This window comes from Otolemur garnettii, unplaced genomic scaffold (assembly GCF_000181295.1).
Source record: "Otolemur garnettii isolate 467f Iridium unplaced genomic scaffold, OtoGar3 scaffold00027, whole genome shotgun sequence".
Lineage (NCBI taxonomy): Eukaryota > Metazoa > Chordata > Mammalia > Primates > Galagidae > Otolemur > Otolemur garnettii.
In genome coordinates, this window is record NW_003852422.1 from 15813475 (window position 1) to 15839966 (window position 26492).

General features: G+C 37.8%; 1 protein-coding gene across 4 annotated transcripts; it reads left to right on the forward strand.

The window, feature by feature from the left end:
• The first annotated feature begins 160 nt into the window (after positions 1–160).
• LMAN1 (lectin, mannose binding 1) lies at positions 161–26492 on the forward strand. Of its 4 annotated transcripts, none has more exons than XM_023512365.1 (14): positions 161–424; positions 3785–3939; positions 4023–4130; positions 4848–4909; positions 6013–6112; positions 8741–8864; positions 10352–10410; positions 10823–10955; positions 12478–12671; positions 12798–12868; positions 20560–20710; positions 22450–22571; positions 22922–22984; positions 24313–26492. In XM_023512365.1, the coding sequence occupies exons 1-13, from the start codon at positions 187–189 to the stop codon at positions 22956–22958; spliced, it is 1554 nt and encodes a 517-aa protein (XP_023368133.1). In that variant the 5' UTR covers positions 161–186; the 3' UTR covers positions 22959–22984; positions 24313–26492. The 4 variants fall into 4 exon arrangements, with proteins under 4 accessions (XP_023368133.1, XP_012659766.1, XP_023368134.1 ...); XM_012804312.2 differs by having other exon boundaries at positions 24547–26492; XM_023512366.1 differs by having other exon boundaries at positions 25197–26492.

Consider the following 26492-nt stretch of genomic DNA (forward strand, 5'->3'; position numbering starts at 1 on the left):
CCGCGTGGCCCGGCGCACAGATGCTACCGGCTCCGCGGCCTCCCGAAGAGCGCAGGTTGGGGGGCGGGGCTCACCCCTTGCCCTTGGGGTCCCCCTGACTCCACCAATCAGCGAGCGCCCTGTTGGCCGTCCGCAGCCTCCTGAGCCCCTCCCTCTCCCGCCGGCCTCCGCGTCCCAGAATCCAAGATGGCGGGATCCAGGCGAAGGGGTCCCACGGCCAGACCTCGGCCGCTTTTCTGCGCCCTGCTGCTGTCGCTTAGTAGCCTTAGCTGGGGCGACGGCGTGGGAGGAGACCCTGCGGTCGCCGGCGCCCCGGGTACCCCGGTTGCGCTGCCACATCGCCGTTTCGAGTACAAATACAGCTTCAAGGGGCCGCACTTGGTGCAGAGCGACGGGACGGTGCCCTTCTGGGCCCACGCGGGGAGTAAGCCGGGACTGAGGGCTGGGGGCTCGGGTCCCTCCTCGCCTTCGGCCTCTTCTTCACCTTCTGTGAGCCCATACCCTGGAGTGCTGAGGGTCCTGTTCCAGCTGCTGCATACCATATGCGCTGTGAAGGGGACCCTCTCGGCAGCCCTCTCTAGGTCCCCACTGGCCTGCAAGGTTCCCTCCTTCCTTCTGGCCCCAAATCTTCACCCACCCTAATTCTTTATACTCTCAACCCTCCTCCTGTCTTCCCGTCTTTGATCTCTTGTACTTTCCGTTTGATCTGGAGGTATTTTGTTACTTCCTACACTTGCAAGCATTCAAACTCTTTTAGGCATCACGTTTCACCCTAACGCCACGTCTCTAGGGGAAATTTCCCCCACCCCCAGCGACCTATTCTCGCCACTCTTGCTTCCTTTCCCGCTCCTCCAAACCCCCGCTGTCTTTGCTCCTGTCTGTACCCCAGTGTCTGAGTAATTTTTACATCATTGTACGTCAGAAAACATTCTTAAACTGTTGGAACTCACCTTAAATTTGCCTCTCAGTGACTTGGTGTGGTCTTTGATCTTCTAACACATTATGTAACTCTTTAGGAGAAGGGGTATATGTGTTTTTAGTATTGATTGTTTCTGAACTTTAGAATATCTTAAGCCCTTAAAAAGAATTTTTTTTTTTTTTGAAAAATTGAAATGACCTCGGATTGATGTTTTATTCACTTTGGCACTCTATAGATAGGAGAGCCTTGATAGAGCATTTACTATGTGAAACAAAACTTATCTCCACCTTTTAGTGCTGATGTGTCACTGCTGACTAAGGAATCAGCTGTAGCACTTGGCATGTCATAAACTGTTCAGTGACTGTCAGATACGCTCTTTGAAACAAGTGGCGAATGCCTGTGTATGAGATGAGAAGCCCTGGCAATTTGAATTCTATCTTTCTGTGTGATTAAGTAATCATTTGTAGAAGGCTGGTGTGCATCATTTTAGGTTGTTCATGCTTGAAACAAATTCTTATTTCTAGAAAGTAATTTCTGAATAGAAAACACACTTTTAGGAAGGACCATTTTCTTCGCATTACTTTGTAATTAAAAGGTATACATTTCAATTTGGCTTAATGACCAAGTCATCAAGTATTTGAAGTTGAGTGTAATTATTTTGTTACTCAGCAGTTACCTATTATGAAGCTACATAGCAAGGATAGATTGCTGGGCATTTGTTATTAAGGTAACACTGTTATTAATAAACAAAGATGAGGCAAATAATAGCAACCACAAGTTTTTGGATTTTATTGTTTTGTTTTTGCAGCAGTGAAGAATTTTCATTAATGGCGATATGTTTATTCATACTTTTTCACTTCTGCACCTTTCCATTGCCTGCCCTTTCTGTCTTTCACACTCCACATCAGCCTATTAAGAATATTAATCAACTACTCAATTAGTTACCTTGACTTTCTTTAAAGAGACATACCAGCTAATCTAATCTGCTGCACAAATGTCAGGATAATGTACATTAATGAATTAAAGTTGTGTAGCTAGACTGAATTTGAAATAATGGAATTGGTGTTTTAGCCATGACTTATTAGCTACAGACTCCAGACTCAGGGCTTTCACTCTCCCTTTAATTTTTACAGTCTCACTGTTCTCTTAACTCCATTGTTCACTTTTCCCTTTGGCCCTGTGATCCATTATTTAAAATAATTTGAAAATAGAGACATTTAGGATCTAGTTTAAACACAGCTGATTACCTTCACCCCCAAATTAAGACTAAATGCGTGATGTTTCTTTTTCTTAACTTCAGTGTCCTTTCGTACTTTAGTACACATCCTTAGGTCCATAAGGGCAAAACATGATAAGTTTGTAACCCTTTATAGCTTTCAGAACTTTTAATTCATTCTCTGATTTGATCCTTAGTAGGCAAAGCAGGCGTTATCTGTTTTATAGATAAAAAAACTGATGTTCAGAAGGTTAAGGTTTTTGAAAAAGGTTTTGTAATAGATGTCAGTGAAGTTGAACTCTAATCCATGTCTTCTGATTCTTTAGTACTCTTCTCATGATGTCCCTCCTCCCTTTTGAATCAGTCATTAGACACCTACTGAAGTATCCCAACCTTTCTTCTTGTCAGTTTTTTCCACCTGTAAAGTGTTACTACAGGTGTGGTGGTTTTGTTTCCCAGCAAGGATGTCAGAACTGGTTAACTGGGAGAGTCTGCAAAAACCATTCAAACTTTAGGCCTGATAGGTGCTCTAATAATGATTTAGTGCTAGTCGAATAATAGGAGGAAGAGCTAACATTTATTGAAACACTTATATGCCTATGGAGATGTTAGAGAAATGGAGTAATTGCCTAAGATCAAATAGCTAATAAGTAAAGGAGCTGGCCTTGAAACCAGCCTAGAGATGCAAACCACTAGGGGATTACTGTTTTCTCTGAGAATCTACTGAAGCTGAAGTATTGCTTATCGAATTGAAATTCACTTGACCCTCTTTCTAGAAGAATATGCATATACACAATATTTTGCATATAACTTTTGATGTATTTATGGAAGTGATCAAGCATAGCCCCTTCATTTTACAGGTGAACATATGGTGAACCCCAAAGAGTAAGAGAATTATTTGCTCAGAATCATACAGTTGAATTGAGACTAAGAACAAGTCTCTTGATTCCTAGTGGCATGTTTTTTTCATGTTAAGCTTTCTAACATTTGCAAACTAGTAAAAACATATTGCCATTTTTAAAAATGTAAGTTTTTGAGGTATTTAAAAAAGCATATTATGATAGTCAAATAATAAATTTGTCTTTTAAGTCTTTTTTTTTTTTTTTGAGACAGAGCCTCAAGCTGTCCCCCTAGGTAGAGTGCTGTGACATAACAGCTCACAGCAACCTCCAACTCCTGGGCTCAAGCGAGTGTCCTGCCTCAGCCTCCCAAGTAGCTGGGACCTAGGCGCCCACCACAATGCCCGGCTATTTTTTGATTGCAGCAGTCGTTGTTTGGCGGGCCTGGGCTGGATTCGAACCCGCTACCTTGGGTGTACATGGCTAGCACCTTAGCCAGTTAAGCCACAGGCTCTGAGCTTGTCTTTTAAGCCTTAATTCTCTTCCTCCTGCCCCTTGGCCCTGAAGTTTTTGGTGTATGGTTGTAGCTTTATTTGGGCAGAGTGATTTCACTGTTCAAAAGATAAGGAAGACATTGGCCCAGAACTTCTAAAATTGAAAATGTCAACATGAAACTTTTTCCTAAAAATTATTTCACAGGTTACTAAGTTAAAATCTTATCTCTGTAGTTATAGGTAGCAGTGTGGAGATGATTTGTTGAATTTTACCTAATTATAACTTAAAGCTTTTCTTTCCTGACTTTTGTTGTAGATGCTATTCCAAGTTCAGATCAAATTAGAGTGGCACCATCTTTAAAAAGCCAAAGAGGATCAGTATGGACGAAGGCCAAAGCAGCCTTTGAGAACTGGGAAGTGGAGGTGACATTTCGAGTGACTGGAAGAGGTCGAATTGGAGCTGATGGCCTGGTATGATAATTTCTTTAACTTAGAAAATGTACATAAATGCATATACTACTACCTTTTAACTGTTCCCTATTGTGTGTTTCCAGGCAATTTGGTATACAGAAAATCAAGGCTTGGAGGGCCCTGTGTTTGGATCAACTGATATGTGGAATGGTGTTGGAATATTTTTTGATTCTTTTGACAATGATGGAAAGGTATATCCGTTGTCAGGACTGTTACTTTAATTGATCTGCCAGGAGAGTTAAGCTCTGAGAAATATAGCTTATTTAACCCTCTCATTAGTTTAGTAGTAGAGAATTCCCCGCACTATATGGTAAATATGATAATTAGTTTTATATAGTTGGTGGTTTATCACTTCAAAGTACATGATTTTTCATATGCCAACTGAGGTCATAATGGAACCCTAACTCTGAGAACTTCACAGTGACCCCTCCCCACCCCCACCACCTTATATGCCTTTAGTGATTTTGATGTAGGTGATGAAACCAATAGTGTTTACAAGACAGTAACCAGTTTGCTTTCATGAAAACACCCAAGTGCATGACTATTACTAATGTATTTATATCTTTTCATATGTTAATCATTCTTTGTGATCAGGCCAATTTTTCTGACAGTCTTTCCAAAAACAGTTAAGAACAAAATGTACTTACATATTAGAAACGTTAACTTGTAGCTTAGCAGCTATAGATTGATGATTGTCTCTCCAGCTGATTGTTTCTCTGCTGATTTCCAGAGGTGGTTATTAGCTGTTTAAAGGAGAACTTCAGTAACTCTTTGAATGCCAAGGCCATGTTATTTTAAGATTTTGAGTGGTGAAATCTTAGATATATAAGACAACTTGTAGCACATCAAGAATGATCTACATTTTTTGATTAAGGACATTAAAACAAATACATTTTCTTTATTTTTAGAAAAATAATCCTGCTATAGTAATTATAGGCAACAATGGACAAATCCATTATGACCATCAAAAGTAAGTTTGTGTTTGTTACTCCTGATTTCATCTTCTCTTTGGAAACCTTATGAAATATATTGGGATATATTGAAATAAATCTGAACAGTTTCCAATTGAAATAAGATTATTCTTTTTCTCGAGTCATATTTTGTAACTTGGTGGAAAGGTTTTATTTTATTTGGTTCTAAGTGTTTAGTACAGTCAGCTCTTTATTTGTGGGTTCCATATCTGTGGATTCAACCAATCACAGATTGAAACTACCTGGAAAAAAACCAATTCTAACATTAATTTAAAATACATTTACAGTATAACAACTATTTACATAGCATTTACATTGTATTAGGTGTTACACATTTAAATCTAGAGATGATTTAAGTATATGAACAGATGTGCATAGGTTACTATGCCATTTTATGGGAGGGACGTCAGCATCCGAGGATTTTGGTATCCACAGGGGTCCTGGAACCAATGCCTTATGGATGCTGAGGGACGACTGTATAATTTATATGAATTAGGTATGTACAGTTTTGATTTTCACATGCTTGTTATGGAGTAATTGCCTTTTAACCAATAAGTGAACTGTGAGAAAAAGTTCTTACCCAGGTTCCTGTTTACGGTTTCCTGCCATTTAGTTTCTCAGAGCTTTCTCTGGAGCTGTTTAAAATACAGGTGCCGGGCAGTGCCTGTGGCTCAAGGAGTAGGGTGCCAGCTCCATATACCTGGGGTGGTGGGTTCAAGCCCAGCCCTGGCCAAAACTGCAAAAATAAAATAAAATTAAAAAAAAAAAAATACAGGTGCCAAGGCCCCCTCTTGACTTGGGGTGGAATCGGTGAACCTGCATTTTAAAAGCTCAGTGATTCTGATTCTGCCCTAGGGTAGAGAACCGCTGCCGCTACCTGTGGAGTAGTGTAACTTTCCCCTCCCATCATTGGGTGGTTAACTTTTGGCTTCTAGTCTCACCCAGAATTCTGACAGAAAAAAACTTTGTGTCTTCTGAATAAATGACTTGAAATATCCTGAAATATCCTTTGTCAGAGCTGGTATTATTTTAATCTTCTTGAATTTTTAAATATTGAAGCGCTTTCTAAACATCTTGTTTGTTTTCCTTTCTCGTACAATAGTGATGGCGCTAATCAGGCTTTAGCAAGTTGCCAGAGGGACTTTCGTAATAAACCCTATCCTGTCCGGGCAAAGATTATCTATTACCAGAAAACATTGACAGTAAGTAACATCCATTTAGAGAGAATCCAAAAAATAATATTTTATAACAGTATGATGTTTCATTTTGGATTTTTTTATCTTTTTCATTTTTTTTGAAACAGAGTCTTACTCTGTTGCCCAGGTAGAGTGCCTGGCATCAGCCTAACTCACAGCAACCTCAAACTCCTGGGTTCAAGTAATCATCCTACCTCGGCCTCCCGAGTAGCTGGGACTACAGGTGCCTGCCATAGCACCTGGCCAGTTACTCCTATTTTTATACAGATGGAGTCTCTCTCTTGCTCAGGCTGGCCTTGAACTCCTGCGCTCAAGGCATCCTCCTGCCTTGGCCTCCCAGACTGCTAGGGTTACAGGCCTGAGCCACAACATCTCATCGTCATTTTGAATTCTTGACAGAAAGTAAATGTCTTTAAATTTAGATATTGCTCGCGTGCTAATCAGTGTTACTCCAAGAGAACAGAAGTGGCTTCAAAGTCACTTTGCAAGTAGTCATCTGTTGTAAAACTTTGCCAGTAGGTTTCCATTTAGTCAGTGAATGTAAGCACCCTACTATATAGCACATGTTACACACAAATCCAAACCTTCCCCATCTAAATAGGAATAAGACAAAGATGGTCCTCCCCAAAGAGCTTATTGTCTAGTGGAGAAGGCACATTTCTAATATTACTATGCTTCAGTAACCAAAGTAGCTATTCAGGTATTTGTTGAGTTAGTATTTGCACCCTCAGCTTGTCTAAGTTGTTTCCACATTAGAGGGAAAAACAAAAGTAAGGGGCAAATGGAAGCAACAGGTGGTATTAGGGGAGGAAACTTAGTAAATACGAGATTTCAAACACAATTATAGCATTTAACAATGGGATGAAACTAGAGAGAGAATAAGGAAATTATGGATGACTCCATAAAAACACGTTCTTGACATTCATCAGTGGACATGTATACAGGCTTTGCAATTACAGTCCTATCATGCCTTCTGACTCTTAGCACAATGGCTATGCTTTGACCTTTTAAAAAATAAATTAGAAATGGACAGTAAATAGATTTTTAATTTGTTAGGACTCAAGGAAAAAAATACCGAACAATTAGAAGTTTTTAGGGATAGAGTGTTATTAGCTTACCTTCTTTTAAGACTCAAAGACAAAGATCTTCGTGATTGTTGATTCTGATCTGAAAGACTATGGAGGAGGGCCAGTTGTAAATAATATAAACTAAGATAGGGATATTACTAATTAGAGGAAATAAGTATTAATTTTAGTTAACTACATGGTAGGTGATCTTTTAAATTTAGTTTTTTTAAACTAATATTTAGTTCACTAGTTTCCATCCTACACTATATAGAGCGTAACAGGTATTTTATTCTTTAGCTGAAAGTTTGCATGGAGTACTGTATAGCATTTCACCTGTGTGACTTAACTATCTCTAACAAAACTCTACCTCTGAAAATAGTGATAAAAAATGTTCTTACCCTGGTGCATGGACCTAGTTCTGCATCCACTCTATCTCAGTGACTTATTTAGGGTAGGGCTCGTGACTGGGTTGTTAGAAAGGAAATGTTTTTTTTTTTTTTTTGAGACAGAGCCTCAAGCTGTCCCCCTGGGTAGAGTGCCGTGGCATTACAGATCACAGCAACCTCCAGCTCCTGGGCTCAAGCGAGTCTCCTGCCTCCGCCTCCCAAGTAGCTGGGACCACAGGCGCCCGCCACAACGCCCGGCTATTTTTTGGTTGCAGCCGTCATTGTTGTTTGGCGGGTCCGGGCTGGGGATTTGAACCCGCCACCTTAGGTGTACGTGGCTGGCGCCTTAGCCGGTTGAGCTATAGGCGCCGAGCCAGAAAGGAAATGTATTAAAGAGGCTAAACCCCTATGTGACTAGGATAATGAGGATAGCATTTTTTGTGTCAGGTGAATTCCTGTGCTTTCTTAGAATTCCAGGATTCTATTAAGAAATGTAGGGTCCTTCACATAAACATCCTGCAGATTAGAAACTTACGTGGCGAACATCCTCTTTGCTGCATGAAATAAAGCTTGTTTGGAGTTCTTTATGGGCTCAATTTTATTTTATTTTTGAATTTTAATTGACAAATAAAAATATCTATTTATGGTGTAAAAAAAAGAAACGTGGCTTTTTACTTTTTCTCACTTTCTGTTATTTTGTTTTTATGGTTTCTGTCATTTACTCTGCTAACCTGTGACTTACCCCATTAATAATTGGAGCTCACTACTTGTTAAGGCAATCTGTTTAATTCTCAACTGACTATAGATAAAGTTGTGCATTTAATTTCTTGGTTTTGGTCTGTCAGTGGAGTTTCAGAATGAGTCTGATCCCTCTTCTGTATGAACCATGCAAAGAGATTTAACTACAGACCTGTAAATTTTCTTGAGAGAAAGTGAACCGTATTCTGTTTTCATGGAAAATTATCAAAATTTCTCTTGTTAAGCCTTTGACAAATAGTGGGGCAAAAAACTTTTCCTGAAGTAATATATCTTACTATGTAATGACAGTAAGGCTGCTTAAAATTACTCTTCATAATAGGGAAGGGAAGCAAGAGTGAATAGTATTGGTCATAAAATTAAATAATTGAAAGTCATATTATGATGCCTTTTATAAAAGCCATCGTTATGGTATGTCTTTCTAGGTAATGATCAATAATGGCTTTACACCTGACAAAAATGATTATGAATTTTGCACCAAAGTGGAAAATATGATTATCCCTGCTCAAGGGCATTTTGGGATATCTGCTGCCACTGGAGGTCTTGCAGGTATGTCTTTTAGTATTAAAAGTTATTGAATTAAGTTGTATTGGTAATAGTATATTTTAAGGATATGTAGACTCATTGGCATGTTCCACTCGTCCACCATGCCCATCTTTTGGTCTGTTGAGACTGTTCATCTTCTGTTTACATCATTCTGCAGGTTCACAGTGACCTGGGGCTACATACAAGTCTGTAATTAGAGCTTGGTGCTCTTTAATAGTGAAGAGACATATTTAAAGTCAAGACTATGAAAGGTTAATTGCCAAGTGTTTTAGGATCCTGAGAGTTGTCACATTATGTATCAATGAATTGGGCAATCTGAGGAAATGTGACTTGGGGATTAAACTTGAAACAAAAACATAAATATAGTTACGTTTTTTCCACAAAAAAAACGTAAAAAATGCTAATGAAGTTAGCATTCAGCATTAATTCCATTTTGTGTTTATATGGTACATTGTAGTTTTAAATTTTTTCATATATATGGATTGTTGTTTTCAACCTTGGGAGAGGGAGGGGGAAATAACATGTTTCCCATATTTTTAGATGGGTTTGCCAAATCTTAGATGAAAGGAGTTTCTCAAGATCACATGACCAGTACTGATTAGCCCCAGGCAAGACTCAGTCTGGATTTCTGACTCCTGAGTCCAGTGCCCAGTTTACACACTACATAGGTTTTCCTCAAGTTACTTCATCTACACTGTAATATTGTAATGTTTTTTTCTTTCTTTTTTTGCAGTTTTTGATCGGGGCTGGGTTTGAACCCACCACCTCCAGCATATGGGGCTGGTGCCCTACTCCTTTGAGCCACAAGCGCCACCCTATAATTTTTTTTTAAATCTGTCTGCCGCTCCAGATCTCCATAAGAGCGGCAGAAAACATAAAGATTGCTGCATACTTGAATTAATTGCTGTTGCTTTGCAGATGTGACTATCCACGATTGGCATTTTAGTTCAGTGTTAGGCTTGATGTACTGAGTCCCTACTCTTAGCTTAAACAGCTTGAAGTTAATTTGATTTTTTTATATGATTTTAGATAAAATTATTAATATCTTCCATGTGACAGAAACAAATATGAAAGTAAGATAAAAAGTGGTATGTGCTATTAGAAAAGTTCAGAGACAGATAGACGTAGGACATGAAGACCAGGATTTTATCTCATTTGTCTGGGACGTTATCCATGAAGGAGATTCATGGGAAAATGTAGGAGGATCTTGGTACCAAGATTAAGAACTTGGACTTGATCCTTCATTTGTTTGTTCACTCCTTACCAGATACTTATGAAACTTCTATTATATGTTAAACACTGCTAACTATTCTGATTCAGGGTTTCAGAAAGTGAATTTTCGATTCTTTCTAATGTAAATCTTTCAGATAAATTGTCTCTAAGTTCATAGAGCACAATTGCCTTTACCATAAAAATAATCTTCCATGGAACCTTTCTTTTTTTCCCCTGCTATGGAACTTTTTCAGACTTCTTCTTTTTTTAATTTGTAGATGACCATGATGTCCTTTCTTTTCTAACTTTCCAGTTGACTGAACCTGGGAAAGAGCCAGTAAGTAAACATTTTTTTCAGAAAGTTTTTCAGTTTAGTGGTTTTGCCTTGAGGCCAGAAATTTGCAAAGATTGACTTAGGATCTTGTTTCTGCAAGTTACTGAACTTCTGTAAGGGTCTGTCTCTTCATTGGTAAGGTAGAGTTGTTTGCACTGGCCTCCTCTTGATGTTGCAAGGATTAACTGAGACAATATCCTTGTAGCAAGCACTCAGTAAATGGTTGTGGTTACTTGTATTTTTCTTAGTTTTAGTAGCCAAAGTAAATTGGGTATGATATCAGTAAGGAATAATATTATATGTTCATCCTTCAGCTAGTGGTAAAATAGTTGTAATGAGGAAAAAGAACCAAAATTGTGGTATCTTACTGGTTTTCTTATCTTTTTTGTGATCTATTCATCAACACCAATAAAAGCCTACACCAGATAAAGAAATTACGGAAAAAGAAAAAGAAAAATATCAGGAGGAATTTGAGCACTTCCAACAAGAATTGGATAAAAAAAAAGAGGAATTCCAGAAGGGCCACCCCGACCTCCAAGGGCAACCTGGTGAGTTGTGAAGCCAGTGGCAGCGCGGCAGCAGGGCTCTCGGCGTGTGGATGATTGTGTCTGCATGTTGCCTAGCTCATCCCTGCTCTCCGAACTGGCAGATTACAACTAATTTCTAGAAGCAGTATTTGAGCAACTCTTCAGTCTTTCAGGGACTGGAGACTGGCAGCTTTACCAATAAGAGTGTGGCTTAATGACGTATAAAGTAAAGAGTGGCATAGTTAATGTGAGCCAACAGGGAGGCCACTGGCGTGGAAGAGCAGTGACGACAGAGATCTTATTTGCTGTGTTCACTGCTGTGTTTCCTAAACCTAAACAAAACAAAGTCCAAAGCAGTGCTGACTTAGTATTGAAATTCAGTAAGTATTTGGTTGAATGAAATCATCAAAGGTTTATGTTTTTACTTTTAGTGGCTCACAAAACCATTGTGGGAGTAACATAAAGTGATAACAACTTCTTTTTCCCTTATTATTCAATAGAATCTTGAACTTTAAAGGTTGAAAATTGGAAAATACTAGTCTAAGCCAATGTAATAAAAGACTTCAGTATGCTAATGAATATCCAAAATAAAACATTAAGGCCAAATAGAGGGACTTTATATTGTCTACTAGCTTTTTTATCTGGGTCATTCTCTATCAGCATAAATAACCAAAGCTGTACTTTATAAAGCCTATGTCTAGCATTTGAACACTGGATATATTATGCAGTGCTCTTAATGATACACAGTATTATTTAGACTTAATGAAGTTAAAAATGAACTATAAATGTCATTCTTCTTTTGAATTTGTTTTAAACATCATTACATATGATTTGTATGTCCTGAAGCTGATTGTAGTAAGCATTTAAAGCAGGCGTCCTCAAACTAGGACCCACGGCCACATGCAGCCCGCCTAGGACATTTATTTGGCCTGCCGGGTATTTTTGCCACTGCTGCCTGTCCTGCTTAGCAGCCGACTCATCCTGGGGACCAAAGTCTGGCCCTCCAACGGTCTGAGGGACAGTGAACTGGCCCCCTGTTTAAAAAGTTTGAGGACCCCTGGGTTAAAGAGTATAGTTTGGTGAATTTTAACAAATGTGTATACCAATTTTACTTGCTAATCTGTGTAACCAGATCAGTATACAAAACACTTTTATCACCCCAGAAATTTCCTTCATGCCTCTACTAAGTCAATCCCCCTCCACAAAGCCCATCACTATTTTGATTTCTAGCACCTTTGATTAGTTCTGCTTATTCATATACCTAGAATAACAAAGTATATATATGAAAGAGATACATTATTTTTAAATGAAAAAAATTCAGACCTAATTTATAATAAGTGGCTCAACCACTAGAAAGGCAAAAACAAATAGTAATTGAATCATGATTGATGTTCAAATAGCACATTACTATTTGGGAGATTATACCACTGTGAAGATAGTGTTCTAATTTGGCATATATTGACATTTTGGTTGCTTGTGGTATTTCAAAAACTACGTATGTGTATGTGATCCTAATAATTTTAATTTGTAATTTCCTCTTCAGCGGATGAAATATTTGAGAGTGTAGGAGATCGTGAGCTAAGACAAGTCTTTGAAGGACAGAATCGTATTCATCTTGAAATCAAGCAACTGAACCGGCAGTTAGATATGATTCTTGATGAACAGAGAAGATATGTCTCTTCCTTGACAGAGGAGATCTCTAAGAGAGGAACAGGAACCCCAGGGCAGCCCGGGCAGGTGAGCTTTCTAAGTGTGCACGTGTGCCTAGCTGGCCTCAGTCAGGGGACAGAAGAGAGGCCGCTGGCCCGTGCGGTCCTAGCCTGTGCAGGTACTAAGCTTGCTCGTCATCGTGTTTTCCTCCAGATCACTCAGCAAGAACTGGACACTGTTGTGAAAACTCAGCATGAGATTCTGAGACAAGTAAACGAAATGAAGTAAGTATATGGAGGTGGTGTCTGAGTGTTAGATGATGTCCTCGTCCTAAGTTTGAGACTTCTCTAGGTGAGCCAGCACTGTATTGTTGTAAGATTCTTGGATAAGGGTAAGAATTACATTCTAGATTCATTTTACAAACAGCAACTTTTAATATTCAGAAACTGAAAACATGTCTAAATTATTAAACTGTTCTAAGCTAAAAAAGGAAAAGTACTTTTAGCATCTTTAAAAAAAATAGGTTTGTCTAGCTATTTGGTAGAGCCAAGCGTGTTCTTAAATTAATAAACTACAAAAAAGATATGGAGTAATATACAAAAATTTCATGAAAAATACAAGGGAATAAGCATGTGTAGCATTGTAATATAAGCAGACTTGATGCAGGAAATTCTTTTGAGGGAATGAACTAATTCTGAAGGAAGTGTGTGTGACTCCCTCTTTTCCATTCTCGTCGTATACCTTAAGAAAGGCTAGACAAAGAGTTGAACAGAGAGAAGATACTGTGTCTTTGGAATGTTGAATGATAAATGTCTAATGAGAATGATTCACTTACACAGATAATTAACAGCTTTAAATGCCTAGAGCAGAGAAAACAAGCCAAAGTGTTGGATTTCCATAAGTATAACTTAAGAGCAGTGTCCCAGTCACTTGACAGACAATGTTCACGTGAGTTTTCTAGGACTGGAAAATTAAACAGGGTTAGATTAAACAGAAGGTGACAGTCCCTGACCTCTAGAGATGAAAAACGTTTAACTTGTAGTTGCGAATTTGTATTTCTGCAATTTTACTCTTTGGCATTTTAAAAAATCTTCAGTTTGTGGACTCATGATTGAAATATTTGTGATGTTAAATGAATAGAATCCTTTAAAAATAATTCTGGATTATGTAACAACATTTTAAAAAATCTTATTTTAATCCTTAGATTTCAGAAGCTGGAGAAATAGTACAGGAAGGTTGTATATGTCCCTCACCCAACTTCCTCTAATGTTAGTATCTATTCCCTTTATCTAACCTTAGTATAATTGTCAAAACTGTGAAATTAACATTGATATACTGTGATCAGCTAAACTAATGACCTATTCATATTTCACCAGGTTTTCCACCAAGGCATTTTTTTTGTTCCAGAATCCTAATTGTGATCACACATTGCATTTTAGTTATTGTTTCTCTTTAGACTTTTGCCATCTGAAAGAGTTCTTTGCTTGTCTTTCATGGCCTTGATGTTTAGCGTGGCACTAATCAGTTGGCCAGATGCCTTTTGATTTGGGTTTGGTGTTTACCCATGATTGGATGGAAGTCATACCCTCTCCCAAGATGCACCGTGCATCACATGGTGTCAGTATATCTTATTACTAGTGATGTTGGCCGTGATCACTTGGGTATGGTGGCTTCTTACTAATTTCTCTAGTATAAAGTTACTGTCTTTCCTTTTGTGGTTAACATTTTGGAGAAGATACTTTGAGATTATCGAAGTGTCCTTATCAAACTTCTGTTCATTAATTTTAGCACCAATTGATGTTTTGTCTAAAATAAGAATGAGATGTTTACCAAGTGTTGATTTTTCTATCATTCCCTTTATATTTATTAATGGAATTGTATTATAAGGACTAGCTGTCCTTTCACTCTCACTTATTTAACTGATGTAAGGACAGGTTTGTGGGTATTTTATTTTATGGGTTGTAACCTAATGCTATAATTATTTATTTTGCTGCTTGGATGGTTTCACGTTTGGTCCTTATGTGCTGCTTCAGGTCAGCTTCTGTGTTCCCTTCAATAAGCCTCAGGCCCCCAACTTTTTTTTAAAAACATTCCTTTACTTTCTGATACTACTCTATACATGTTTTCCAGGCTTATGTTGTATTTTCTCAGCTCTGGAATCAACCACTTCTCTAGAGAGCCCTAATTCCTTTTCTTGGAGAAAGAGGTTTAAAAATCAAGATCAGGAGATAGGGTGTGCTCATTACTGCTGGGATGCCATTGCTTCTAGGCCCTCTTAGTTGACAGAACTAAGGAATAGATGTAGATATATATATGTATACTAACCCACACGTATACACACATCTATATTTCTCTATCCATTAATTTACTTCTGTGTTAAACTATTAGATTATGCAGATATATTGGACTCTAGTGGTCTGGGCTAGAATGAAAACTACAAGGTTGATTTTTAACCTTCCTCCATTTCCTATTTGGAAAATTTGTTCTCCCATAGGAGAAACTTGGTTCTTAATATCTATAATGTATTTACTTGTTGGTTCAATGTTCGTATGCACAGAAGGACACGTAAAGTGGTTTTAGATTGCTAACCCATGTCCCTGTGAAGACATTTACTGACAGGTGTGTGTAAAGTTCCTTTCACCTCTAGACTTGGAGTATCCAGCCAAAATATTATTTTCCAAGCAGAGTCTTAGTTTAGTTTTCCTCTGCCCCTCTCTTTTTATTACAGTTAATAGTATTCATTTATGACACAATTAGGTTCTTTGTTAGTATTCTATTCCTCCTATATCCTGGTTGATTTTAGTTTATTTTGGGTATATGAATGGTATGTGAAGACTGATTCTGAGAGGCGGGGCCCAAAATGTGTGTGTGGATGAGCATGTGAGCGTGTGTGTGTACGTGTCACTCCCCTCAGCTCTGCTACCCCGTTCCCACTCTCTCCTTTCTCATCCACTACTTCCTCTTGGTAACCAGTTCTGTTAGTTTCTGGTTTTTCTCATGTGTATTTTCTTAAATCCCCTACTTCTGTGAGGGTGGTTTACTCTAGTACTCTTGTGCTTTGCTCATTTCCCTTACAGTAGTAGCAGAACGTCCTAAGGTTCAGCTAGCACTTAGAAACCCCGGCCACGAAAGCACTTCCTTAGGGTGGTCAGCAGTCCTGGCACACTCCCACTCACTAGCTGAGAACAAGCGTCATGCAGATGGTGAGTAATGTAAGACTGAACTCAGATTTCTGAATTAGTCTTCTGGAGCTTTTTCCTCCAGATTTAGCCTCAGAAAAAAGGTAAAGAGTTAGGAAATACTTGTCTTGTAATGAAAGAGTGGTTTGTGTCTTTACAGATTTTTGTCTTCTGGAGAAATCACAGAGTTTCTTTTAGCAGAAAGGGCTTCTTAGCACACACCTTTTTGTACCATTGATGCCTTTTCCACTCCTCCATCTTTCCCCTTCCCAGACTTCGAGCACCGTTTGCTCATGGTGTCTTTGGCCTCTCTGCTTCCTTGTCGTTTTCTCACTTGTTGCTCATCTTCCATCATCCCTTACAAGGTCTTTTTCTCAAGGGTTTGGTCCAGCCTTCCTTTTACTTGACCTATTTCCTAAATTAAATGCGCCCTCCTTGCAGCACAGTACTGCCCCGGGGTCTTTCCTGCTTCTTTACCTCTCAGGTCTGGGTGCCCATCTTGGGCATGTGTCTTTCTTGGAAGAACACCAGCTGTGTTTCTCTTACTGTGCTGTCCTGCTAGACTATGAGTTTCAACAGGGCAGGAATTTTCCTTTTTCTTGCAAAAGTATAATCCCTATAAATTGCCTGGCTCATGACATGTACCAAATAAATGTTAGCAGACTCAACAGGCAGATGAATGATTGAATAGGAGCACATTAAGTGACTCAATCTTTGTATATTAAAAAGATGTTTATAAGTAAGCAAGTTCATGCTTCTGGGAAGCAATATTCTTAAATGCAAAACTGTGAGAAAGTTATATATTCTGCGAGATTTTCGTGTTGTTAAGTATTTTAGGTATATTTAAATATAATCCTTCATTTGGGTTTTAATGGAAAGGCTTAGGTCCCCATGAATTTCTTGAGCATACATGCCATTAAAAGAAATTTTAATCAGCACATGACATTAATTCAGAAAGCACTTGAGATATTTTGTAGTTGACAAGTTTTCATTGTTCAGATAATTCAAACACAATTTTTAAAAACATTCATTGACAATAATAGCCTGGCAATACCATATAAGTTTTAAGTAAATTTAAGGTTTAAATCTTTCTCTTTTTTGGCTTGGTGCCCATAGCACAATGGTTACAGTGCCAGCCATATACACCAAGGGAACCAGGTTCGACCCCAGCCCAGGCCAGCTTAGACAACAGTGACAACTGCAACAAAGAATAGCTAGGCATTGTGGTGGGTGCCTGTGGTCTTAGCTACCTGGGAAGCTGAGGCAAGAGAATTGCTTAAGCCCAAGAGTTTGAGGTTGCTGTGAGCTGTGATGCCACGGCACTCTACTGAGGGCAACATAGTGAGACTCTGTCTCAAAAACAAAAATCTTTTTGTTTTCCTCCAGTAAAGTTCTTATGTTTTAAACTAAAATTTTCTCCAAGGAATTAAGTGAGATAACTTACTTATTCATTGAAATGGAACCTTGACTGTTGGAGGCTTTCATAGGAAATCAGAGTCATGACCCTCATTCTCAGGGAACATATGCTGTATGAGGGAGAGAATCCATCTATGCAGTTCCAAAGTAGAAAAGTGTGTGTAGCAGGGAAGGATCAATAAGGAAAACATAGAGGAAGAGCAGCATTTGAACTAAGCTTTGAATTTTAAACCATAGATATTGGGGAGGGATTATCACTAGAAAGAGTATTACAAAGACAGAGGTTTAAGTAAAGGATGTTTTCACGCAACGGCAGGAACCCAGGCAGTAGTGCAAGATGAAGTTAGATAAGCTGCAAACAGATATGGAGACCTTTAAGGAGTTCAGATTTTTTTTTTTTCGGGTTAATGTGGGGATACATACAACCAGGTCAAAATATTTGATTTTGTTAGGTAGAGTCCCTCTTGTGGTTATGTCGGACACTCAAAAGGTGTGACAGACACCTCTACACCATGCCCGTTGAGTGGGAGCACCCACCCTACCCTCTCCTCCTCCTTCGTTACCCCTCCCCCCAACTTGAATTGAGTTTTTCTCTTATGTGGGCATGAATTAGATCGTCTACTGGCTTCATGTTAGTATTCAGTACACTGGATAATTGCTGAGAATGTGTTCCACCTCCATCCAGGATAATACAAAAGATATGAAGTCACCATCATTTTATGACTGAATAATATTCCATGGTGTGCGTATACCACAACTTGTTAATCCATTCCTGGTGGGCATTGAGGTTGTTTCCACATCTTGGGGATTGTATACTGCCCTGTGATAAACAATCTGGTGCAAATGTCTTTTTGTTAAAATTGATTTTTTTTCTTCTGGGTAGATGCCGAGAAGTGGGATTGTGGGGTCAAATGGGGTCAAAACTAATTTGAGTTCTTTGAGGGTTCTCCATACCTCTTCCCAAAGAGGCTGCATTAGTTTGCAGTCCCACCAACTCTCCACATGCTTGGCAGCACCTGCAGCTTTGAGACTGTGTGATGTGGGCTAATCTTACTGGAGTTAGGAGACATATCAGGGTGATTTCAATTTGCCTTTGTCTGATGATTAGGAACGATGAGCATTTTTTCATGTGTCTGTTGGCCATTCATCTGTCTTCCTTAGAGAAGGTTCTATTCATATCTCGTGTCAGTGATAGATGAGACTGTTAGCTCTTTTTTTGTTGATTAATTTGAGTTCTCTGTAGAGCCTAGTTATCAAGGCTTTGTCAGATTCGTAATATGCAAGTATCTTTTCGCATTCTGAAGGTTGTCTATTTGCCTTGGTTGTTGTGCCCTTAGCTGTGCAAGGACTTCAGACTTTTAATGGCCATTTTCAAAGAGAAATAGAAATAGAGAAGATAGTACTGTGAATCTCTGTATGTCCCTGAGTCAGCTTTGGCAATTATGAACATTTTGTAGGTACAGTCTTACCTTATCTCCCTCACCAAAAAATCTCTAGACTTGAAGATAAATTCATAATAACTATAGGTAACATTTATAAATGAATAAATGTTCATAACATTTATGACCATATACATGTTAATCCACAAATTATTTGCCATTTATAGAGATTTTTAAGTACAGGCAGTCCCCGGGCTACAAACAAGATAGGTTCTGTAGGCTTATTCTATGTTGTATTTGTATGCAAGTTGGAACAGTTACATTTACCTATTACCTATTGCCTTTGTTCATAAGTGTAAGTCATACATCAGTTGGATGTTTGTAACTCAGGGACTGCCTGTGGTCTTCTAAGTAGTAAATTGAAATTCATATTTATTCTTTATTTAATCTTATGAAATAGGCCTGTTATATTTTTGCCATCATTAAAGAAAAATATTTGTAGTGTCTTATTACCATGCTTACAGACTCACCCCGGGGCATACTCACGGTGGAGCTCTTTATCTCACATCTGAGTAGAAGACTCACTCACATCTTACGTGGACATAACGTTCTAAAGTCCATGTGTAAGGCAAAATGTTGTGTAAGGTCAAAATTATCCTTCAAAAAGATAACACATTAGACACTGTCATACTATCCCTTGGGATATTTTTTAGTTCATGTTTTAAACAAATAGGCACTTCTTTGATTAGGTTCCACGCGAAGTTCAAGGTACACATGTAGGGGCCATCTGAGAGAACTGCAAGAATAGAATTACATTTGTATTCAGGGTACCCAAGACAATTTATGTTACTTTGATTTTCTAGTAGTACTCACCTAACTCAAAAGCTGTTAAACTCAGTGGTTATGGCTTATTACGATGAAAGATAGATACAGAGTAAAATTAGCAAAGAAAAAGTTGCATAGGGTGGAGTGCAGGAAGAGCCAGGAGCAAGTTTCCAGTTATCCTCCCCTAGCGAAGTCTCATGAAAAGTACTTAATTCTCCCAGAAGCAATGTGTGACAACATGTACAAAGTGCTGCAAACCAGGGAAGCTCACCCAATCCTTGATGTCCAGGAGTTTTGCTGGAGGTCAGCCACATAGTGTCCACATGACTGACCTTAAATAAATACTCAATTTCCACCCCCCCCAGAGGTCTAGCTGATCCAATGAAAGCCTAAGACCCCAGGTAAACAAAACCAGACGTTCACATAAATCACATTTTTTCAAAAAATCACATTGTTTGCATGAAGTTTCTGAGGAGGCCCACGTCCATGGCTGTGGAAGGTGCAGGGTTTGAACAACCCAGGCCTGACAAGTTGGTCCTTTGTCGTACAACATTGAATACCTGGAGAGATTTCGTATAACTTTATTAAGATCATCATCTATTATGTTACTCATTATCGTCTTAAACTACAGTTTTATTTTTTTATTTTTTGGGGTTTTTTTTTTCCTCTTCCTTAAAAAAGACCCATTTCAAAAGATTTTCTTTAATATCTTAAAATATTTTCATGGACAAGTGAGCTAGCAAACACATATGCACCAATGTGCCTTTTGACAAGAGTACCCCCTACCCTGACTCCCACACCAATGTGGACATGAGATTGGAGAAATGAATACAACAGACGGAACGGATAGAAGAGAAATAAATCAGTAAAAGGAATGGAATATAACTTTGGGCTTGCTTATTTTACAAACTACTGGTTTTAACACACATTATTTAGTAGTAGTCTAGATAATGATTATTAGATGACCTTTTGTAAAAGTAAAAGCATAATGTAGTTTTATAAAGTATTTTTAAATTTTAAAGACAGTTTCTTTAAATACCTATTTTCTTTACCTGTTGTGTGTGTTTGTTTTTTAAATGATCTAATGTATTGCACTTGAAAGGGTATAAGCATTTAAAATCTTGCAAAAATCATCTTTCTAGTGATTGCACTGTAAAAAGAGATTTTCTGTTCCAGGAATTCCATGAGTGAAACTGTCAGACTGGTCAGCGGGATACAGCATCCTGGCCCTGCCGGGGTCTATGAGACAACACAGCACTTCATGGACATCAAAGAGCACCTGCATGTAGTAAAGAGGGACATCGATAACTTCATGCAGCGAAATATGGTGACTTTGTTTCCTTCTCCTTTTATAATTTTTGAGAAAGGAAGAATGCATATTGTACTTTATTCTACTGAAAATATTTTAACCTTTCAGTAAATGCTAATGCTCATTTGTAATGTTCATGGTAGGATTATCCATATGTCCCAAATATCCATTTGTCCTAGTTTTTTAGTTGTTTATGGCGGAAGAACACTTTCCATAGCAGTTAACCCTTCATGGACAGAAGCACAGGATGTGAGTTGTTCCTCCCATCCCAGATTTTTTTATGTATAGTATCTATTATTGTTCAATGAGAATATATTCTAGCTGGGGGCAGTGGCTCATATCCGTAATCCCAGACACTGGGGAGGCTGAGGCAGGACGCTTGCTAGAGAAGGAGTTTAAGACCAGCCTGGGCAATATAACAAAATCTCTAACTCAAAAAAAAGAAAAGAAAATATTTTCTGATTTATCCTTTTAATATCTTTTCTGATCCATGGGTGGTTTAAAGTATATTTCTTTGGCCTATTTCTTCCCCCCAAGGTTCTGATTTGATAATTTCTTGCTATCTGACTAGCCTCATTTGCCTTCAGACAGGTGTTAGATGTTCGGATTAGATTGGATTGGTTTTGTTGCTACCTCTGTAGTTGTCTTCTGCAAGACCTATTTAGAGTATGGTTGGTCCATATTTTCTAGTCTGCCTTACCAAAATCAGAAATCCTAATCTCTTATATTTCATACCTGTTTTTGTATTTTTAAAATAGCAGGTATCCTTTAGAACACATGTTGAATTAATATGTTATAATAATGTTAAGTTAAATTGACTTTCTCAAGGTCATTAGTAAGTATACTGTAGAGGAAAAAGCTTAAATCTTCAATCTTCTAATTTTCTCCCCTTTAGTTTTTGGATATAGATTTCCTTAACTACACTTCTATGTAAATGCCTTCAATGTACTTTTTTTTTTTCAAAAATGGCTTAATATTGATAGTTTTCTTATTGACCGTGACCTCTCACCCAAAGCACTGTTTTCTGCTCCCTAAGTTCAATCTGAGGGTATTTTGTCCCAACTCTAGCCTTTGTTGCAATGACCAAGTTGATGTTGTAGTAGTTAAGTATATACTGAGGACTTTATCCCATATAAGTCATCATATTGAGACGACTAATTTCAGAGGCCATTCTGTCTGGATGCCTTGATAAAATATTTGTTCCTGGCATTGAATTAATCTCTTTAAAATAAAAGGAACACACACAAAAATAAGAAACATTTTTCAGAAAGTGAGTAATGTTGAAGGCTATGAGATTGGTGAGAATGAGGACTGAGAAAAAAGCCATTGTATTTGTCACGGAGTTCATTGGTTGGGTAACCATGCAAGTGTCTGAACCAGAACAATTTTGAGAGGCCAGACAGTGCTATTAATAACTATACCAGTACAGCAGGTGTGAACTGGGCATGTCTGGGGGAAGTGTGGTCCGTGGTGACACTAGTCTCAGTGACCTCAAGGACACTAAAATCATCATTATGGTCATGAGAAGAGGAGCCAAGTGGCATGAATGACTGGCTGGTGAAGAGATGGAGGCCTTCCAGTGTCTACTCTTTCAAAAAAATTGGTGGTGAAAGTTAAAGAGATAGAAAATATTTTTAGTGGTGAATAAATAAAAATACTTTTTCATATAGTAAACCATGAGTTATGTAAAGAGTTCCCAGTTATTTCTTTTTCCAAAACACTAATCTAATTGTAATAGAAAGTTCTTTGTCTCGTAGCCATCAAATGAAAAACCAAAGTGCCCAGAACTACCGCCATTCCCATCATGTTTATCTACAATCCACTTCGTTATGTTTGTGGTGGTGCAAACGGTGTTATTCATTGGCTACATCATGTACAGGTGAGTCTCCTGACAAGGTGTAACCCAGCAGTTCTCTGCATCTGTTTAATTTGAAATACTCAGCAAAGTTATCTATGTATCTAAGTTATCTATACAGCTTTACCTATAGTTAGGTTTATATCCTCATGATACTATTCAAAAAATAAATAAAATAAAATTGGGTTTATATGGAGCAAATATGATTTCTTGTCTAGGTCAGTTGACATGGGGGTATGTGTATAGAAAATATGCTAGCTTACGTATTTACACATCAAAAGGCTTTGATATTGACTTTTTAATTTTAAGCAATCCTTTCTCTTTCTAAAGTTAAGTGTATAGAACTTTCAGTGTTTCTTTCTTTTTTTCCTTAGGACTCAGCAAGAAGCAGCGGCCAAAAAATTCTTTTGACCACCATGTTCACATGTGTGCATCATGTATGTATGTACAACATGTCTTTTTGAGGGGATTTAAGTATTTAAATGCTTCAAAGTTTAAATTATTAAATTTTGTATAAAGTAACTGTTGAAACCTTTGATTTGCAGTAAGAATAAACCTTAAAGCAAAACAACTACATTTAAATTTGTTCCTGCTACATAAATCTGTTTAAATTTCTGTGACTTTCTGGTCAGTAGAATGCAGCCACTGAACAGAATACTGACCAGGGAGAGGATAGATTACAGAAAGGGGGGAAACTCTGGATTTGAGTGTTAACCCCTAAGCCTCCAGTATTGGGGTTTCTCTAGCAGGAACACACTCGCCCTCCTGCCTCTCAAAACAGGAGGTCTGATTAAGAGCCCCCATCATGGTAATTTTGTAACCCAAATCTTTTTTAGAGGTCAGAATTTCCTAATCTAAGGCCCAGGTTTGCCGTCCTTTATCTTAATATAGTTTTCTTTGAACTCAAAGGATATTTTGTCTGAGAGCTTTAGACTAAGTAATAGGCTTCAAAAATGGTAATTGAAAAGGTTTTTCTTCTCTGATTATCAATGGTATATTTTCCTTTTAAAGGAAATTTTGGGAGAAAATTAAGGACTACTTTTTGGCTAAAAAAACCACTTGGGTGAAAAACATTCCTGCGATAATGGTGTTTCTGGGTATTTTGCCCAGTTACGTATTCTTTTTCATGATTGCCTGTATTCTTGAATGTCTTCATTCCGATGGTGTCAGGTCAATATTATGAAAATAATTTTTGTATTTACATTTATAGCTTAAGGAATTTATTTGGCCCATTTCGTACAGCATGTAACTTCAGCTCAGATTGCATGATCTGAGGGTATTTTAAATTGACAAAACTTACCGCTCACTGCATTCTGGTTTACATTACTCCATGCAACATGGGTTTGTGACTATTTACGGACTCTTTTAACTCAAGGTGGCTGCAATACAAGTGATTTTAAGGTTTTAGAAACCAAAATATGTGATTTCTTCCGTTTAATGCCAGAACTGAGAATATTGCAGAGAACTTGTTAGTAAGCTTAACTTTGAAATGTCAGACTAGAAGGGATTTTTATATATAGTCTTTGTGCATAGTTCTAGGTATTATACAGATGGCCTATAAATGACATTTTAAAATACAGATTTAATTTTGTTTTTACAGCTTATGTAGATTGACTTTTGCTGGCTTCAAAATACTCCTTTACCTCTTTTACTTGAAGTGGGTGTCTTTCATTTGCCATAGAATCTAAAACAATACTGTTTTATAAAATAGTACTATTAAATCCTTCCAGACCTCCCTGAGTTTCCTCTCAAATGTCATTTACAGATTGGCCTAATGACCTAAAACCTGCACAAAGACTTTGTGAAGAACTCTGCTTTATACCAAGCTAGTACTGTGTGTGCAATCTTCCATCACTTTCTATGTTGGCATTTATCCTAGACTGCTGAAAGAGAATATGGTCATTTGACTTACTCTGTCTACTTCAGTCACTTCAACATGGAACATGCGTCTATCCTGTTTTTACTTTAGAGTATTAATACTTTGAAATTCATGTTTCAGAGTCATCATCATCACAGACTTTACTACTATTCCATGAAAAAAAATTAATACCTTCAGAAGAATGTTTAAGTTGTAGACTATGAAACTTGGGAAATCCTCTTGAGATAAAAGGCTGCCAAGTCCAGTGTTACAAAGTCCATGGTCTTATGTGCCTGAACATTAAAGGAACACCAGATCTATGCAGTGTACATTTTTCAGGCTAAGATTCAAGGGGAATCATTTTCCCCATTCCTAACACGAGTGGAGATGGCTATTGTGAAAGAGCATGAGCATGAGTCTTTGTTATTTTAGTAATTTAATTTGCTTGAAAATCACTCTGTAAGACAGTTCATGTAGAATGTTTGTCATATTATTTGAAGTTTGGTTTGTTTTCCTCAAAATCAGTAGCTCATTTCTAAACAAAAATGTTGCTCTGTGGAAAAATCAGTCACTGCCAGGATTCCTTCATTTCTGTACTATTTTGTATAATTGGATCTGTTCACTTCTTTCACACCAGCAAGTATTTTACAGGTGCCTTGGATTCAAAGAAAATTGATTTTAAAATTTTGATGCAAGTCATTGTGTTTATGATGTCACTTTTAGAAAGAAAATGCAGTTACCCTTATTTAATGTATCTATTTGTGTTCTAATTGTTTGTATGTTTTATTCAGCTTGAAACTCTACCATCAAGTCACAAACAATAAACAATGTTTTGTTGTACATTGGAGGGATATCAGTGTTTCTCAAAGAATGGTCCATCGCCCATCTGGATCATGGAAGGCTTGTTAAGAATACAGATTCTGAGGCCTCGTTTCAGACCACCCAAGTCAAAACTTAGGGTGAGGCTTTGGAATATCATTGTTCAGTAGGCACCTTAGATGATTCTGAGCACACTAATGTTTGAGAACCACTAAGATGAGGAGTGGGTAAAAAAAAAAAAAAAAAAATAGATGTTTTGTTGGTTTAAAGCTGAGCCAAGAGCACAATCTTTTTATTGTCAATGTCATTAGCAAATGCGCACTGATTCTTTTATACTTAAAATTTACTTTATGTTCCTTTTACTAAAAATCTCTTGGTTCATGAGCAACTATAAACTAAATTCAGATTTCTGCCTATAGCTCTTGGTACTTTGGTGATGGCATTTAAACTTACAAAATCATCTTCAGTTCATGGTCAAGCCATGAAAACTCTCATCTTGAAGCCTGCTGTCTTCTTGCTTTCCTGATTGTGATTATTGTGACATTTTATCTCAGACAATTGTACTTTTTGACAGTTGTACTTGGGGAAAACAAGTGACTTGAACAAGGAATTGCCTGTGCTGCTGCATTGCAGAGATAGAATTTTTGTACAGAACATAAAACAGTTCTGAATATTAAGATATGGGCTGGGCAAAGTGGCTTATGCCTGTAATCCCGGCACTTTGGGAGGTCAAGAAGGGAGGACTGACTGGGGCCAAGAGTTTGACACCAGCCTAGGCAAGTCCCCATCTCTACAAAAAATGAGAAAAATTATCCAGGTCTTGTGGCACACATCTGTCGTCCCAGCTTCTCAGGAGGTTGAGGCAAGAGGATGACTTGAGCCCAGGACTTTGAGGTTACAATGAGTTATGATGGTGCCACTATATTCCAGCCTGGGTGACAGAGCAAGACCCTGTCTCAAAAAAATAAGATGTGACTATCTTTCCCTGTCCATGTGGTTATTGAAAAGCTATAGTAAAGAAATGGTTATATTGAAAATTTTTTAATTTATGAGATCTAGTGTAAATCCACACTTGAACTTTTTAAATCTATACATTGCCTGTATAATATATTTCTTTTATGATATTAAAGTTTAAGAGGGTTTTCTATCCACTGTCAATTTCAATTGGATAACATTCTGTCAAGTTTCTTTTCTGATTGTTTTTTGATGCTAGCTGGAATTCAAGAAATGACATTGACCTTCTTCAAATAAAGAAATATTTTAGTAAA